The sequence below is a fragment of the Patella vulgata genome, chromosome 4 (genome assembly GCF_932274485.2).
Source record: "Patella vulgata chromosome 4, xgPatVulg1.2, whole genome shotgun sequence".
NCBI classification, from domain to species: domain Eukaryota; kingdom Metazoa; phylum Mollusca; class Gastropoda; family Patellidae; genus Patella; species Patella vulgata.
The window spans coordinates 82,087,559-82,103,890 of NC_065882.2; the positions used below are offsets into that span (position 1 = coordinate 82,087,559).

At 37.9% G+C, this 16,332-nt stretch overlaps 1 protein-coding gene across 6 annotated transcripts in view; it reads right to left on the bottom strand.

Annotated features, from left to right (window-relative positions):
• LOC126817096 (tight junction protein ZO-1) overlaps positions 1-16,332 on the bottom strand; it is a 55,189-nt gene that overhangs the window by 21,690 nt on the left and 17,167 nt on the right. For all 6 annotated transcript variants that reach the window (XM_050543902.2, XM_050543898.2, XM_050543901.2 and 3 more), the window contains exons 2-4: positions 10,672-10,755; positions 7,573-7,689; positions 6,319-6,375 (exon numbers count right to left, since the gene is read on the bottom strand). In XM_050543902.2, coding sequence (XP_050399859.2) covers positions 6,319-6,375; positions 7,573-7,689; positions 10,672-10,755 — 258 coding nt within the window. The remainder of the gene's footprint in view (positions 1-6,318; positions 6,376-7,572; positions 7,690-10,671; positions 10,756-16,332) is intronic.

Sequence of the window (16,332 nt, forward strand, 5' to 3'; positions counted from 1 at the left end):
GGGATCTGGCACTGGTATGCCATGTGTGTCAACTACCACTGACAGACTAGTGTTCTACCTGTGGAGTAGTTGTCTGCCTGGGCAGGATGCAGATGGCGCTGGTATGCCATGTGTGTCAACTGCCACTGACAGACTAGTGTTCTACCTGTGGAGTAGTTGTCTGCCTGGGCAGGATGCAGATGTCTTATTTTAAATCATAACACCATAAAATAAAGCTGTGATATGTCACCATTTATTGTGTCTTATATTTAGTATAGCGTATGACATTATGACAGCTATGATGAATTCTCTACAGTGGTCTTAAACAAACTTGACAATTTAAAGGCCATTGTTTAAAAACCCTATGTAAATGAGAGAGAGAGAGAGAGAGAGAGGGAGAGAGAGAGGGGGGGGGGTCAACCTCTACTCAACACAAATTTGGCAATTTCAGGATTAACATTGGCTTCAATTTTATTTCCATAATTATCTTGCGCGTAGGAGTCTTTAGAAGTTGGAGGAAAGCAGAGGACTCGGAGAAAACCCACAAGGTCGGACAGGTGATCTGACTCATTGTCACATGTAAGTGGGCATTTGAAACCATGTCACTTGAGTCAATGACAAACCTTGTGATCTAAAGCACATCCACCCCCACCCCCGCCCAAACTCTTATTCTAGAATATATAATAAACATCTTGTCTTAAACATAAGACAGATTCTCAAAGCTACCAAAACAAATTCTATAATTTTATACTAGTAGGTGGGCCAAAACAAATAATTAATTTCTATTCTCGATAAATAAAAATTGTTTAACATTTCAAAACTTTAAAATGTGGCAATATAAAATGGTGGAACACAAAGCGGTAGGGTGCGCGAGCAAGTACTTATTCAGAAACAAAGTTTAAACTGTTGTTTCCAAGAATAAAAATTCAAAACTATGTGGCCATACAAACTGTAAAATTTTAATTTGCTATGACAATCTAGGTTTTTCTATAAGAGTATCTTAAATAAATAAGATTCGTTCATGTAAATGATGGTTTGTGATGTTGTGAAAAGATGGAGAAATGTGAGCAAACAAATGCCATGTAATTTTTATTTATCTAATTATGGTGGTACAGAAAACCGGCCTATTCAATAAGAAATGTTTTCTTCAATGCAGGAAATTTTTAAATAATGATACACTATTTGTCTATTTAAAGGGGCATGATGGAAGATTAGATAAAGAGCTGGCAGTTCTCACTATAATAGTTAAATAATAGATAATGTAAAGGGAATTTGCTGAAAATTTCGATCACATTGATCCACCCTCGATCATCATTACTAAAGTCTTGATTATCCATTTTTTGATTTAATCATCAATGAGCGTTGAACAGCAGATTGGATTCCAATCCAATAAATATCTCAGGCTAGCCATGCCATCTAGAGCTGATTATGGTCTGGATAAGTTAATTAATGTCTAATTAATAATTTAGACAACATTTCAGGCCTAAAGAAAGACCTGCAATAGGCAGATTTAGCTCTTGCATAATGTATCTTTAAAAAATTCGCTTGTACGTGGGTGTCAGTCTCGAATTGGCCTAGTATTGGCACCTCAGATTTATCCAGGACAAAAACAAAATTGTCGATTTTATGTCCTTTGATGTGTTGATTTATTTTATGGAGTCACAATCGATCTTTGCTTAAATTTAATATTTTAACCCACTTTGTGAACAAAAGGTCGTACTCGTGGAATATTAAAAATCGGTAGGATTTGTCTTTCTCTCATGACCCCCAAGGCATCACACCAAATTGAAAACAAATCTGGCAGAAACTTACAATTCAATCTTTATGAAGAAATAGAGCTAGACCCAACAGTAATTAAATAGAGCTAGGCCCAACATTAATTAAATAAAGCTAGGTCCAAAACTAATCATATAGAGCTAGGCATAACACTAATCAAATACATCTTATCCCAACACTAATTAAATAGAGTTAGGTATAACACTGGGGTGTTCTCATCCAGCTCAAAATATTGATTAAGGGGATTAAGGGTTTAGGGCTGGGGGATTATGGTCTTTAGCTGAAATGTGTTCACCTAATTAGATATGGATTAACCGTTTAATAAGTGTCATGTGAACTGTGTTTAATAAGTGTCATGTGAACTGTGTTTAATAAGTGTCATGTGAACTGTGTTTAATGAGTGATTTTTTACAAAGTAATGAATCAATTTGGTTCAATTAAAACCTACTGTGCTGAAAAGAGAGCAGACGCTGACTGGAATAAGAATTGTACAGCTCAGTGCTAACGGCATTTCCAGGCCAAAGAAGAAAGCCTACGTGAACCAGAAGAGAGACTTCAAGCATTGAAAGATCAGTTCCGAAATGGTCAAAGAGACATCATGCTTTATGTAGATGCGGTATCTCATCTTGTCCATTTAGAGTAAAAAGTATGAAATGTTTATGCCCATATGAAATATATATTTTTAATGTTGATGCTCATTTCATAGTGCTATTTAGTTATTTATTTTTTATATTAAGTTTTTCCATTTACATTAAAAGTGTTAAAATAAACATGTTTTACTATAATAAATGTTGAATAAAACATTATCAAGTGATTTTGTTTTACTATTAGGTTTAACCTAATGAAATAAACAGTGCCCAATGTGAAACAGACTACAGCTAATCCTTCTTTAGAAATTCCAATTAACACCTTAGTCACGCTAACATGATTATTTAAGTTTTGAGCTGGGTGAGAATGAACCATAACACTTATTAAATAGAGTTAGGTATAACACTAATTAAATAGAGCTAGGCCCAACACTAATTAAATACAGCTAGGCCCAACACTAATTAAATACAGCTAGGCCCAACACTAATTCAATAGAGCAAGGCCCAACACTAAATGAAATATAGTGGGGATTTAATGTCCTACTGTTCTACTCCTATCGAATTAACGAAGACAGAATTAATATGAGGTCATCCTAGTTCGATACTTTATTTTTAACCTTATATTAAACAAGTTTCACATCAATCAACGAGACAGAATTCCTTTGTACTTGTTGTCTGATATATGTCATATATTTCATTTTTTTGTGGTGTTTCTCAAACAAATTCATCAATGTGGTTAAACACATCACCATGACAGAAATAAAACTAAGGGGTACCTGTATATAGAAATACATTTTACTCTGCAAAAAGTTTATTTAAAATTTGAGGGGACATAAAGTGAAAAATGAAATGAAATGGTGTTTAACGTTCTACTGTTCTTTTCCGACTGGGCTAATGAAAACGGGCATATGCCATACAGTATGCTATGAAGGAAATTTTGCCCGAACAGTGGCACTGTGGCATACTCTTATATCGAATTCCAACTGTCAAGGGATCTTTTACGTGCACGCCAATTTGCCACGGGATCTCGTTTTTTTTTTTGTCCCATCCGAACGACTAGACGGTTGTCCTTGTCAGGCCCTCCGTCCTGCATCACTGACAAGGGGGAACCACCCCGGAAAATCTGGATGAACTTTCTCGGCCAATGCAGGGATTGAACACCCAACCTCTGGACATGAAATGAAATGGGTTTTAACATCCTACTTGTCTGTATCGAATGGCTAATGAAGACAGGCATACATTATGCAGTGTGTTATGAGGGAAATTTTGCCTAGACAACGGTGCTACGGTCTAATCTTATATTGAATTCCAACTAACAAGGGATCTTTTATGTGCATACCAATATTATGCACACAGGACCTTGTGTTTTTTTTCCATCCGAACGACTATTCATTGTCCTTTGCCCGGCCCTCCGTCCTGCTTCACTGTCATGGTGGGACAAGGGATCTTTTATGTGCATGCCAATGTGTTCACTGGTTTTTAGTTTTAGACCCATCCGAGCATGTTATTGAGATAGAGAGAGAGAAATGGGGTTTAACATCCACTCGACACAAACCAGGTCATTTCGGGACTAACATATGGTTCAATTTTATTTCCATAATTCGCTTGCGCGTAGGGGTCTTAAGCAGTGGGAGGAAACCGGAGGACCCAGAGAAAACCCACGAAGTTGGACAGGCGACCCTACTCCTTGTCACATACAACTGGGGATTCGAAACCATGCCAGTTGACTCAATGACAGACTTTATGATACAGCACGCATGTGCTAACCATTCGGCCATCCAACCCCCCAACATGTTATTGAAATAAAATGGATGCATATATTAGTCCCGAAATGACCTAGTTTCTCTCTAGTTACTACATATTAAAAAATCTAATAGACATGTTTTTTTTCAGCTAAGATATTTCACTATTGACTAGATTTGACACCGATAAACCTTCCTGGTTTTATTTCTCTTTGTTCAAATATATTTACCTGATAACCGTCTTGACCTAAATTTATTTCAATATGTAAATCAGGAAGTTTTTTAAAATGCTTACATTACGTTAATATCAAATTGCATTTTAGTTTTTATAGTCATAAACATCCTGAACAGGGTTTTTTATTATCCCTTTTCAGTGGGTAATCTATATTTTATTACTGTTCTATATTAAATTGTTTTTAACCCTTTGGGGTTTTTATTATCAGGTGTAAATGGGTATTCTAGGTTTTTATTACTGTTCTATATCAAATTGTCTTTAACCCATTGGACACCGAAACCCGGAACGATATTACCGGGCCCTTGAGAGGAAGAAAATGTGCTGGGGCAAGACCTCTTTGTCCCCCCCCTTCCCTCTCCAACACTGGTCATATCTAGATGATTCACTAGCAGACTTGAACTTTGATATTCATGGGCCCCATAGAATCTATGGGCCCTGGTGTGGCACACCGCCTGCACCCATCTCCCACTCTCCTGAGGTCTGCGATATTAGCCTATATGCCTATATACTAGCCTCGAAGGGGTAAAAATGGACAAAAAAATTTTTTGGGTAATATTATGAACCCTTATGACCCTTGCACCTGAAAAACTGGCTAAAATACCGAGAAGCTGGTACATCGGCCGCCCCAGGTATCTGTTTGTTACTGTTGGTTAGGAGGCCGTTCAGGTCCAAGGTCTTGTCATACTGAGTTTCTGACTAGCTATTGGAAAAGTTACTTATCTATATGTGTGAATGGCTTAAATCAAAAACTGAAATGAATGGGTTTCAATGTCCCTGCTTTCTGTAGAACCCAGACAAATATCCACAAGGTTAGATAGACATGTTACTATATGTACCGGTTATACAGGGAACAGTTCTAGTTTTGGGGGTCCTTTTTACCGTCCTGTCCCTTAATTGTCTCTTTTATATGCAGAATTACTTTGAACTGAGATATTAGCTATTTAATGTCAGGCCTAGCCTCGATCATCATTACTAAAATTGGTACAATAAAAAAACATAGCCTCGATTATCCATTTTTGGATTTAATCATCAATGAGCGTTGAGCAGCAGATCGCATTTAAATCCAGTAAATATCACAGGCTAGCTATGACATCTAGAGTTGATTAAGGTCTTTTCAATAAATGTCTAATTGATAATTTAGATAACATGTCAGGACAAAAGAAAGAGCTGCAATAGGCAGATTTAGCTCTTGAATAATGTCTAATTAATAATTTAGATAACATTTCAGGACTAAAGAAGACCTGCAATACACAGATTTAGCTCTTGAATAATGTATGTCTAATAACAATAACAGTTAGGTAAAAAAGGAAAGTAAGTGTAGTTTAATGGTCACGGCTGAGACATTGCGTAATATATTGATATTGCAAGAGTTCATTAGCACGAGGGCTATATAATTACATATTACGCAATGTCATACACAAGACTATCAAGCGCGCGCATTTCAATGAAATACGACACACGGACACAGATCCAATATTTTAACTAGTATAAATAATGTACGCTTGGCACATTGAAATAATGGTACCCCAACCAATCTGTTTCACAGGGGATTGCGAAGACTAATAGCTCTGTAAAAGATAACTGCTTTATCATGTGATGTCACATCACACAGAGTCAATCATTGGCTTAATGGCACGAGCATTGTTTACATAAGACACTCCCGGTTCGGGCAGAATGGTGCTTTTTACTCATTTCACATACCCATTTACACTAAATTGGACATATTTTTTTACCTACATATACTTCTAACACCTTTATTTATTTTTCTAATGCATAAAACAAAATGTTCTAGAATTTAATTTCCAGAAGGAAAAAAGTTAATATTGGGGGCTCATTAAGCCACATCGATGTCATCCTTATCAGTGATTGTAGCGGACTAGCGAATATTCACTGCTGATCAATGTGGTACGCCAACATCAAAGGATGACATCACATCTGTATTCTAACTAATAATAGTATTTAGATAATTAGCAGAAAAGAAAAATGGAAAAGTTCTTACCGTGGATATTCCAATTATATACGCTCGCCATAGTTCACGCTCAGAAAATTTCTTGCACTGAAATTACGCAGAATGAAATCACAGCTATCAAGATATGTCATAATTACATATTAATGTCAGGACAGACTGACATTAATGTCCGAACAACACAGACAAAATAAAAACAGAAAATATCTCAGAAACAAAATACAGAAAATAACATGGACTGGGATTTAACGGTCGTCGTGCTTGTCTCCAACAACCAGATTAATGAAGACAGATATATGACATGCAGTGTGTTATGGGAAAAACTCGGTCTTCAGTGAAAGATAGAGAAAGATGGGGTATAACGTCCACTCGACACAAACTAGATCATTTCGGGACTAACATATGGTTTAATTTTATTTCAATAATTTGCTTGCGCGTAGGGTTTTTCAGCAGTGGGAGGACCCAAGAGGTCGAACAGGCGACCCTCTTCCTTGTCACGTACAACCAGGGAATTGAATCCACGCCAGTTGACTCAATCATAGACCTTATTATACAGTGCACACATGCTAACCATTTGGCCCCCCCCCCCCCCGATCTTCAATAATCTTGATTTCACATTGTTTGGGGATGTTGCACGTGCTGCCATCGTCATACTAAATGAACAAATTGTTTGGGGATCTTGCATGAGCTGCCAACGTTGTACTGAATGAAATGAAATGGGGTTGGATGGCGTGGTTTCGAATCCCCGGTTGTACGTGACAAGGAGTAGGGTTGCCTGTCCAACCTCGTGGGTTTTCTCCGGGTCCTCCGGTTTCCTCCCACTGCTAAAGACCCCTACGCGCAAGCGAATTATTGAATTTTAAAAAAAACATATGTTAGTCCCGAAATGACCTAGTTTGTGTCGAGTGGACGTTAAACCTCATTTCTCTCTCTCTCTCTTAATCTCTCTCTCTCTCTCTCTCTCTCTCTCTCTCTCTCTCTCTGTTTCTCTCTCTCTCTCTCTCTCTGTTTCTCTCTCTCTCTCTGTTTCTCTCTCTCTACTCTCTCTCTCTCTCTCTCTCTCTCTCTCTCTCTCTCTCTCTGTGTTTCTCTCTCTCTCTGTTTCTCTCTCTCTCTCTCTCTGTTTCTCTCTCTCTGTTTCTCTCTCTCTACTCTCTCTCTCTCTCTCTCTCTCTCTCTGTTTCTCTCTCTCTCTCTCTCTGTTTCTCTCTCTCTCTCTCTCTCTCTCTGTTTCTCTCTCTCTGAATAAAAAAAACCCAGACGATATATATACTATTATATACTTACTTTAAATTTGTTAAAATGTTTGGTGGTCCGTAGATCAAATCTGAAAGACTCTTTCTTCAAGTCTGAATCACCAACAATAAATCTTGTGTCGTTGTTGATCTCTAACGTTCCCTTATGCTGCAGATAATAAATAACATAATAATAGAATAAACTGACTCAACATATAAACAGAGCAAGCTTATTTGGTTGTGTGTTTTGTGGCTTGACTCTATGAAAGCAAACAGATGAATACAATATATTTATAATAAAATGACTCAACATACAAATTAAATATATAATAGGCCTATTGTCCAAAATGGAGTGCTCGCTATTATTAATATTATCCAATGCAGGTGCTTGCTATAATTAATATTGTTAAATGGAGTGATTGGTATTATTGATAGTGTCCAAAATGGAGCGCTTGGTATTATTAATATTGTCCAATGGATGTGCTTGGCATTTTTTTTTGGGGGGGGCGGGGGGGGGGGGGGGGTAATATTGTCAAAAATGGAGTGATGGGTTTTACTGATATCATTTAATGGAGTGATTGGTATTATTGATATTGTCTAATGTCCAATGGACGTGCTTGGCTTTTTTTTAATTTAGTTGATATTGTCCAATATGGAGTGATTGGTATTATTGATATTGTCTATAATGGACTTATTGGTTTTATTGATATTGTCCAATATGGAGTGATTGATATTGTCTAATGGAGTGATTGATATTGTCCAGTGGAGTGATTGGTATTATTGATATTGTCTATAATGGACTTATTGGTTTTATCGATATTGTCTAATGGAGTGATTGATATTGTCCAGTGGAGTGATTGGTATTATTGATATTGTCTAATGGAGTGATTGATATTATTGATATTGTCTAATGGAGTGACTGATATTATTGATATTGTCCAATGGAGTGATTGATATTATTGATATTGTCTAGTTGAGTGATATTATTGATATTGTCCAGTGGAGTGATTGATATTATTGATATTGTCTAATGCAGCATAATGACTATAATTAATAACACTCACTGTCACTGAGAGAAGTTGTTCCACGCAGGTATCTATTCTCTTAATGTAATACGTATGTGTTTTATTGGGGGAGACTTTTATAACCAAATATGGTAATTTGGTCGAAAATTTATATCTAGAGGGTATTGGATATTATTTCATATGTATGACTTCATTGATGCAAAAATGTAAAACGATAAACTCACTTTAACCCCATTTTCATGTCATTTCATTTCACAATAAAAGTATTTTTTATTTTCTGGCCATTTTCGTAAATGATGTGGCATGAGCAATGAGATTTATTGAAGTCCTATATTTGGTTTTACAGACGTCATTAATTGTGAAAACGTCTCATATGTGCCATAATAATATAATGTATATCAAAACAGAAACGACATTAAGCAAATATTATTTAAATTATATATTTAACCGGAGACGTGGTGGATTAAAATGATGGATTAAAATGCAAAAACATTCCAGAATCAAGTGTCTTTAAAACAAAGACAAATTTAAAATGTATTTTGACATAAAAGTTGATTAAGGGTGGAAGATGGGGGTTATTGTGGAGAAGGCATTGGAGGGTAGGGGGGTAGTGGAGGGAAGGGGGGGGGGCTGTGGGGGACATAAGGCTTATTGGGGGAAGATGGGGATGGTGTAGTTGAGGTAAGGCATGGGGGTGGGAAGAAATGGCTTGTTGGGCGAAGACGTGTGGGTATGTGGGGGAAGAGGAAGATATGTGGGGGGGGGGGGTATGTTGGAGGGGGGGAGTATGGTGGGGGGGTATTTGGGGGAGGATATGGCTTTTTTTGGTGCGGGGGGTAGATAGGTTTGGGGTGGGGGGGAGGGGTAGTTGATTTGCACAGTTGGAATTCGATAAGGTTACATGTCCAATGAGAGAGAAAATAATATTGCTCAGAGAGCAACATTTCTGTGCAGCCCACTTTAATGTATATCCCAGTCACAGTGGCTCAGTGGGTGAGGGGCTCGCTACCTCACCAGGTTGTCCCAAGATTAATCTTAGGGATGTTCTAGCCTGGTGCAGGATGAAGGGCCTGGCAGGGTACAGCAGCATCTAGTCGCTCAGATGTGACGAATAAATCAACGTCCCATATACATCTTGCCGAGCACATAAAACAACTCTTGACAATAAAAAATTGAAATATGAGTAGGCTGTAGGGCACATCAATAAATTAATGCTTATGAACAGTGGTATATTGTATAAGTTTATAATAAAAAGGTGATATGCATGAGTAATGATAACGAGCTAGCTAGAAAAAAATCACAAGTCCCTCGTCACTTCTGCAAAATAAATCTCAGATTCTGCAAAATAAATCTCAGATCCCTTGTCACTGCCACCAAAAAACAATCTAAGATTTCAGCAAGTTCTTTTAGCTAAGGCCTCAAATATAAAACTTATGCACAATGCCAGACACAGCACTGATTAGGTCTATTAATTAAAAGCAGTCTTGATCAAGCCTACTTATTAAATGTAATGTCAGGAATCAGCCTATAATAAATGCAGCCTGGATTAGGCCCACTAATTTATTGCAACCCAGAATACGCCCACTAATCAAAAGCAGCCTGGATAAAATCTACTAAAATAATGCAGTCTGGATTAAGCCTACTAATTAAATGTAGCCTGGATTAAGCCTCACTAATTGATTGCAACCTGGAGTAAGCCCACTAATTATTTGCAGTCTGGATTAAGCCCACTAATTATTTGCAACCCGGATTAAGCCTACTAATTGAATGCAACCCGGATTAAGTCCACTAATTAATTGTAGTCTGGATAAAGCCTACTAAAACAAATGCAGTCTGAATTAAATCTACTAATTTAATGCAATCTGGATTAAGCTTAATAATTGCATGTAATCCTGATTACATCTATTGATTAAATGCAACCCTGATTAAATCTTAAATCTACTAATTAAATGCAATCTGGAATAAGCCTACCAATTAAATGCAATCTGGATTAAGCCTACCAATTAAATGCAATCTTGATCTGATAAAGTTTACTAATTCCATGCCTGCACCCTTACTACCTGTTGATCAAATGCAACCAAAATGAACAATAAATAAACAAGAATACTAATTAAAGAGTAACTTACATTATCCTGTATGGTTTCAGGAGATGTGAATATGAATATGGTTGATCCCCTTAGAACACACCAATACGCTCTCCACTTGCCGTCCTAAAATTACAATAAAATACATCACGTGTAAAAAATTATAAAGAGTTGTATGACCTGTTGTAATATAACACTGTTAAAATATATTTTACAATTCAAACTGTCGAGAAATGAAATGCACGACCCCAGGCATGGAATTTATACATGTCTACCTGAGTGTGCCAAAGAGAATTCCCTGCAGGCTACGTAACACAGGACAGAATAATCTAGGTGTTCCCTGATATATGAACAATCACACAAGACAGAACAATCTATATGACCCTAGATATATGAACAATCACACAAGACAGAACAATTTATATGTCCCCTGATGTATGAACAATCACACAAGACAGAACAATCTATATGACCCTAGATATATGAACAATCACACAAGACAGAACAATTTATATGACCCCTGATGTATGAACAATCACACAAGACAGAACAATTTATATGACCCCTGATGTATGAACAAGCACACAAGACAGAACAATATAAATCTGTCCTCAGATATACAAAGAATCACACAGTACATACAATCATACATTTATTTCCCTGCTACGCTAACTTAATTCTAACAAGAAAACATAAAAAACGATATATTCAAATCACAACACGTTGACAGTGATATATTACTGTTTGTCCTTGGTAATTCTAAACCCATTTTATTTAAATCTTACGAAATCAACAATAACGTCACATAATCCCGAACACCTAACGTCATACAATTACAATACAGTCTTTATTAGTCCTGTCCCACAAGACACAATTTGATGCTGCGGACTTCAAGAAAATAATGAAAGTTGGGGTGTCAATAAGTTTATAAATATAACATAAATGAAATAAAATGGGGTTGAACGTCCCACTGTTCCGCTCCGACTGGACTAATGGGCATACACTTTATAGTGCACTATGGGGACATTTTGCCCGGACGGCGGCACTACGGCCTACTCTAATATCGAATTTCAACTGCCAAGGGATCTTTAATGTGCACACCAATGTGTACACAGGACCTTGGTTTTTGTCCCATCCGAATGACTAGACAGTTGTCCTTGACAGACCTTTTATCCTACACCAGTGATGGGTTTTAACTACACTCGACACAAACTAGGTCATTTCAGGACCAATATATGGTTTTATTTCATTGCAATAATTTGCTTGCACGTAGGGGTCATTAGCAGTGTCCCATCCAAGTGACTTGCCAGACCCTGCACCACAGACAAGGGGGGACCACTCCGGATAATCCTGATGAACTTTCTCAGCCAACGGAGGATCGTACACGGGATCTCAGGGTTAATGAGCCAAGGTCTTACTCACTGAGCCATCGTGGCTCCCCTGCCATTGTGAATGCCTGTCTTCAACAGCCATGATAGTGCAGAAAATCCTGAAGATCTGTCTCTGTCAACGAAGGGATCGAACACGGGAACTCCAGTTTAACGAGCCAACATCTTACTGTGGCTTCGCTGCCATGGTGATTACCTGTCTTTGATAGTGCAGAAAAGTAGGACACTGAACCCTAATTGTCAATCCTCATTTAGATCCTGTATTCAAGCAATTGTTGTGACGAGCTATAGTATCAGGTTTATTTTGTTCATGGGACGTGCACTTGTGCAGGTTTATAATATATATCGTATAATTTTACAGATGAAAAGATTCGGTCGTTATAAATATAAGACATAATTACTGGCTATATCTACCAGGAAGATAAATTATAGCCTATTAAAAACTAGAACAGGACCCGGACTGGTATAAAAAAATATCTTGAATTCTTTATAAAATGAAACCAAATGGGTTTTACCCCTTACTTTTCTGATACAGGATTGGCATGTATGTAAAAGATCCCTTGGCAGTTGGAGTTCGATATAAGAGTAGGCCGTAGTGCCGCTGCCCGGGCAAAATTTCCCTCATAGCACACTGTATGGCATATGCCCGTCTTCATTAGCACAGGTTAGGAGCAGAACAGTCGGACGTTAAACCCCATTTCATTTCATTTCCTTTTCTAGTTGCGCATAGGGATCTTTGGTAGTGGGAGGAAACTGGAGGACCCGTAGAAAATTCACAAGGTTGTACAGCCAACACTACTCCTTGTAATGCAACCTGCAGCATTAACCATTCACCCTGAATGGTTAGCACCTGTGCGCTGTATCACAAGGAGAAGGGTTGCCTGTCCAACCTCGTGGGTTTTCTCTGAGTCCTCCTGTTTCCTCCTACTGCTAAAGACCCCTACGCTCAAGCTAATTATTGAAATAAAAGTAAACCATATGTTAGTCCCAAAATGACCTAGTTTGTGTCAGGTGGAGTTAAACCCCATCTCTCTCTCTCTCTCGATCGACCTTCCCCCATAGATAAAAGAAGCCTTGACAGTTTAAATTCGATGAAGTATGTGTGGAAATATTACTGTCATAAGATGCACGTAGCTGGTTGGTGTTGAAGGTAGGATGTTAAACCCCATTTATTTCATACCTTTCCTCGTGAGTCACCTGTGGGGGGTTGTATCATAAGGTCTGTCATTGAGTCAACTGGCGTGGTTTCGATTCCCCGGTTTTCTAAAGGGCTTCCTCCCACTGCTAAAGATGCATATACGCAAGCAAATTATTAAAACAAAATTGAACCATATGTTAGTCCCATGTGTTGAGTGGACCTTTAACCCCATTTCTTTCTCTCTCAATCCCAGGATTGTATGTGACAATTAGGAGTAGGATCGTCCGCCTAAACTTGTGGGTTTCCTCAGGGTCTATGGGTTGCCTCCCACAGCTAAGGACCACTACACCCAATCAAAATATCTTTCTCTCTCTCTCTGTAAATTTTACAATGTTTTTACAGTGTAGGAGATGTAACAGCATCAGTATAATCAAGCGACCATTGACATGGCGTCATAAATAATATTATATGTCAAACCAACACTGTCTGACAAAACATGTAAAAGTTGGAAAATAAACTACATCTATGACAGTTTTAATTACCTACATAAAAACATCAACTATTATATCTTTGTTTAAAAGGCTATAGCTTGGTTTCATTTCTCTCAACTATGAGAGAGAGAGAGAGAGAGAGAGAGAGAGAGAGATGGGGTTTAACTCCACTCCACACAAACTAAATCATTTCGGGACTAACACATGGTTTAATTTTATTTTATTAATTCGCTTGCACGTAGGGGTCTTTAGCAGTGGGAGGAAACTGGAGGACCCGGAGAAAACACACGAGGTTAGATAGGCAACCCTAGTCCTTGTCAATTACATGTGGGGAATCAAAACCACGCCAGTTGACTCAATGGCAGACCTTATGATACAACTCCCCCAGTTGACTTACAAGGAAAGTTATTAAATAAAATGGGGGTTTAATATCCGACCTTCAACACGAACCAGCTGCGTGCTATGATACACATGCTAACCATTTGGCCATTCAACCCCCACACAACTATGAGAATTTATAATGTGCATTTTCTTTTCATTCTTTTTGTTTTGGATGGTATTTTTAAAGTTTTTTTGATTTGTGGGTTTGTCTTTAATATTTGTATCTATTTATTGTAGCTGTTTACATCGATAAGTTCAAATCTGTAGATGAAAGATACATTATGGGAGATTAGATAAAGTGCTGGCAGTTCTCACTATAATAGTTAAAAACAAGATAATATAACGGGAATTTGCTGAAAATTTCAGTCAAATTGATCCACTTGAACTGAGATTTTAGCGATTGAATTTTCGTCCTAGCCTCGATCATCATTACTAAAGTCGGTACGATAAAAAAAAGTCTTCATTATCCATTTCATAATTAAACCATGAAGGAAAGTTGAGCATCAAATTGGATCCAAATCCAGTAAATATCTCAGGCTAGCGATGCCATCTAGAGTTGATTATGTTCTGGATAAGTTAATTAATGTCTAATTAATGATTTAGATAATATTTCAGGTCTAAAGAAAGACCTGCAATAGGCAGATTTAGCTCTTGCATAATGTATGTTTAAGTCAATTGTAAATAGAATGGCTATAGGCTATATTTCAAACTTATACCTGTCATTGTCAATTTCATTGGATTTCATTTTTTTTTGATTTGTTCTGTATGATGACAATCAAAATGAGTGATCTGATGTCGTGGAGTGGTCTAGTCTCTGCACTTTAGATCATAAGTTCTGTCTTTAGTCACGCGCAAGCAAATTATTGTAATAAAATAAACCATATGTTAGTCCCGAAATGACCTAGTTTGTGTCAGTGAACGTTAAACTCCATTTCTCTCTCTGTCTTTAGTCAGTTGGTCAGGGTTTATTCTATGTTTGATATAGGCCCACTGTCTAGTTATGAATTTCCCAATTCTCCTCTCTCTCTCTCTCTCACACCATCCATTCACTGCCCTAATAGGGTAATGTTCTCCCCAAACACATCATGCTGGTATCAATTATTTTTACTGTGAAATAAAATGGAAAAACAAAATCTGATAAGATGCAATGCACAAGTAGGTGATGTCCTTTAAAAAGTGAGTAAAGTTTTAATACCAGACATGTTCACATGATAAAAAAAAACCCAGTGACATTAATGTTCATTTTTTTTCAAAAATGGTAACCATCTTTAATAAAGGGGTTATTAATGTCACGTGTTGTGTTGTTAAAAAGTTTGTCACTTATTGTTCATTATGTTTGTACTGGTGATAAAACCAACTATTACATGGATATATATCACCATCCATCTTTTCTTGTGCATAGAACAACTCTATTTTATGACAGGAACCTACGAGACCTCAGTGACTTGCATCAACATTAATGTGTCCTATAACGAGTAGGACGTTAAACCCCATTTCATTTCATTTCATTTCATGTCCTATAACGTACCACAGAAAAGCCATTTCTGCCTGTGCACAGGCTGTTTCTTCTGTGGCAGAAATCGGCGAGATCTAAGTGGAAATGGCGTCATATTAGGGCCTACTCATAGTCTAAATAGGGTTCCGTTTCCTGAGGTTATATTTCGTAAGGCAAATTGTGGTTCTCGGCGGTCACCTTTTTAGCCAGGAGACCCTGGCATTTACAGGCGACATGGCTCGCTGTTGTTAGCAGATGCCCGTAGCGTAGTTCAGCGGCGCTCTGAACGTAGGTCTCATTACACTCGGAGACCTAGCTACGTTCAGAGCTGAACTACCCGAAGAGTAGATGAGCGCTGTACTTAATAAAAAAAATAATATATGTGGTTTGGCGCTTGAGTGGAACCATTTCTAGGTGTGTCTGGACCAGTGGCGACGCCAGCCGTCGGTGATTGGAGGGGCAAAGCTGGGGCAAAGTCCAAGGTTAAGGGGGCAAAGACACGAGCTTCAACTAAAATTTTTGAAAAACAGGTTGCTGGAAATGCAGCCTGGCAGTATTTCGGCACTGATCGTTGATGTAAAGTGTCAAACGAACGGACTTGCGAATCTCGACGAGGCCCACATCACGAGCGTCAAAGTAGGGAGTCCTTACGGAGGGTATGGGGGACCTCCCCCGGAAAATTTTGAAAAATAGACTGCCAGAAATGCTGTCTGACAGTATTCAGTCAGGCACCGATCGTCGAGATAAATAGATCTGACCAGATACCGTCCGTCGTCTGATCACTAGTTTATCCGACCAGAGAACAAAATG